At 43.8% G+C, this 910-nt stretch overlaps 1 protein-coding gene across 8 annotated transcripts in view; it reads right to left on the bottom strand.

The window, feature by feature from the left end:
- The window catches only part of LOC123503316 (flotillin-1-like), a 16,962-nt gene extending 16,052 nt beyond the window's left edge, over positions 1–910 (bottom strand). For 5 of the 8 annotated variants that reach the window (XM_045253020.1, XM_045253030.1, XM_045253029.1 and 2 more), the window contains exon 1: positions 770–836. In XM_045253020.1, the coding sequence (XP_045108955.1) occupies positions 770–821 (52 nt within the window). In that variant the 5' untranslated portion in view covers positions 822–836. Of the gene's footprint in view, positions 1–769 lie in introns of all 8 variants that reach the window. The other 3 variants (XM_045253010.1, XM_045253033.1, XM_045253040.1) reach the window with 3 other exon arrangements.

The raw sequence follows: 910 nt of genomic DNA, 5'->3' as shown, positions 1-910 counted from the left end.
CAAACACTCAAATAAAACAGGCAAACACAAAATAAATGCAAAAATATAAACAACATCCACTAGACAATTTGACAAACACCCAAATTGAGAGGTCGCTAAAACACATCCCTTTATTTCTTCATATTTGGCTGATTTTCCGGTACATTTCACCCGCTACACTTCACCCATAGGTACCCCAGGCCCTCCCCCGCCAGAAAACACAGGGAAACACTGGAACAAAACACTACAAACACAAAATAAATGAAAAAATATAAACATCACTGACTTCACACCGACTAGACAAACACACCCACCCACCTCGACACCCTCCGTTATTTATCCATATTTTACTAACTTCCCGGTACATTTCACCCGCTACACTTCCCCCATAGGTACCCCAGACCTTCCCCCGCCAGTACACACACCCAAACACTGGAACAAAACACTACAAACACAAAATAAATGAAAAAATATAAACATCACTGACTTCAGACTAGACAAACACACCCACCCACCTCAAGGCACCCTCCATTATTTCTCCATATTTTACTAACTTCCCGGTACATTTCACCCGCTACACTGGAAAAACACTGGAACAAAACACTACAAACACAAAATAAATGAAAAAATATAAACATCACTGACTTCACACCGACTAGACAAACACACCCACCCACCTCAAGGCACCCTCCATTATTTATCCATATTTTACTAACTTCCCGGTACATTTCACCCGCTACACTTCCCCCATAGGTACCCCAGACCTTCCCCCGCCAGCACACACACTCACCCGATATGACAAGCGCCTCATTTGGGCCACAGGTGACGAAACCCCACACCATCTTGTCTCTCTCTGTCTCTAATCTCGTCTGCTGAGTGTCGCTATAGACGATCGAACCCACGGCTAAAATCAATGGCGCCTTTTTACGCT

This window comes from Portunus trituberculatus, chromosome 2 (assembly GCF_017591435.1).
Source record: "Portunus trituberculatus isolate SZX2019 chromosome 2, ASM1759143v1, whole genome shotgun sequence".
NCBI classification, from domain to species: domain Eukaryota; kingdom Metazoa; phylum Arthropoda; class Malacostraca; order Decapoda; family Portunidae; genus Portunus; species Portunus trituberculatus.
This window is presented reverse-complemented; position numbering and strand designations above follow the sequence as displayed.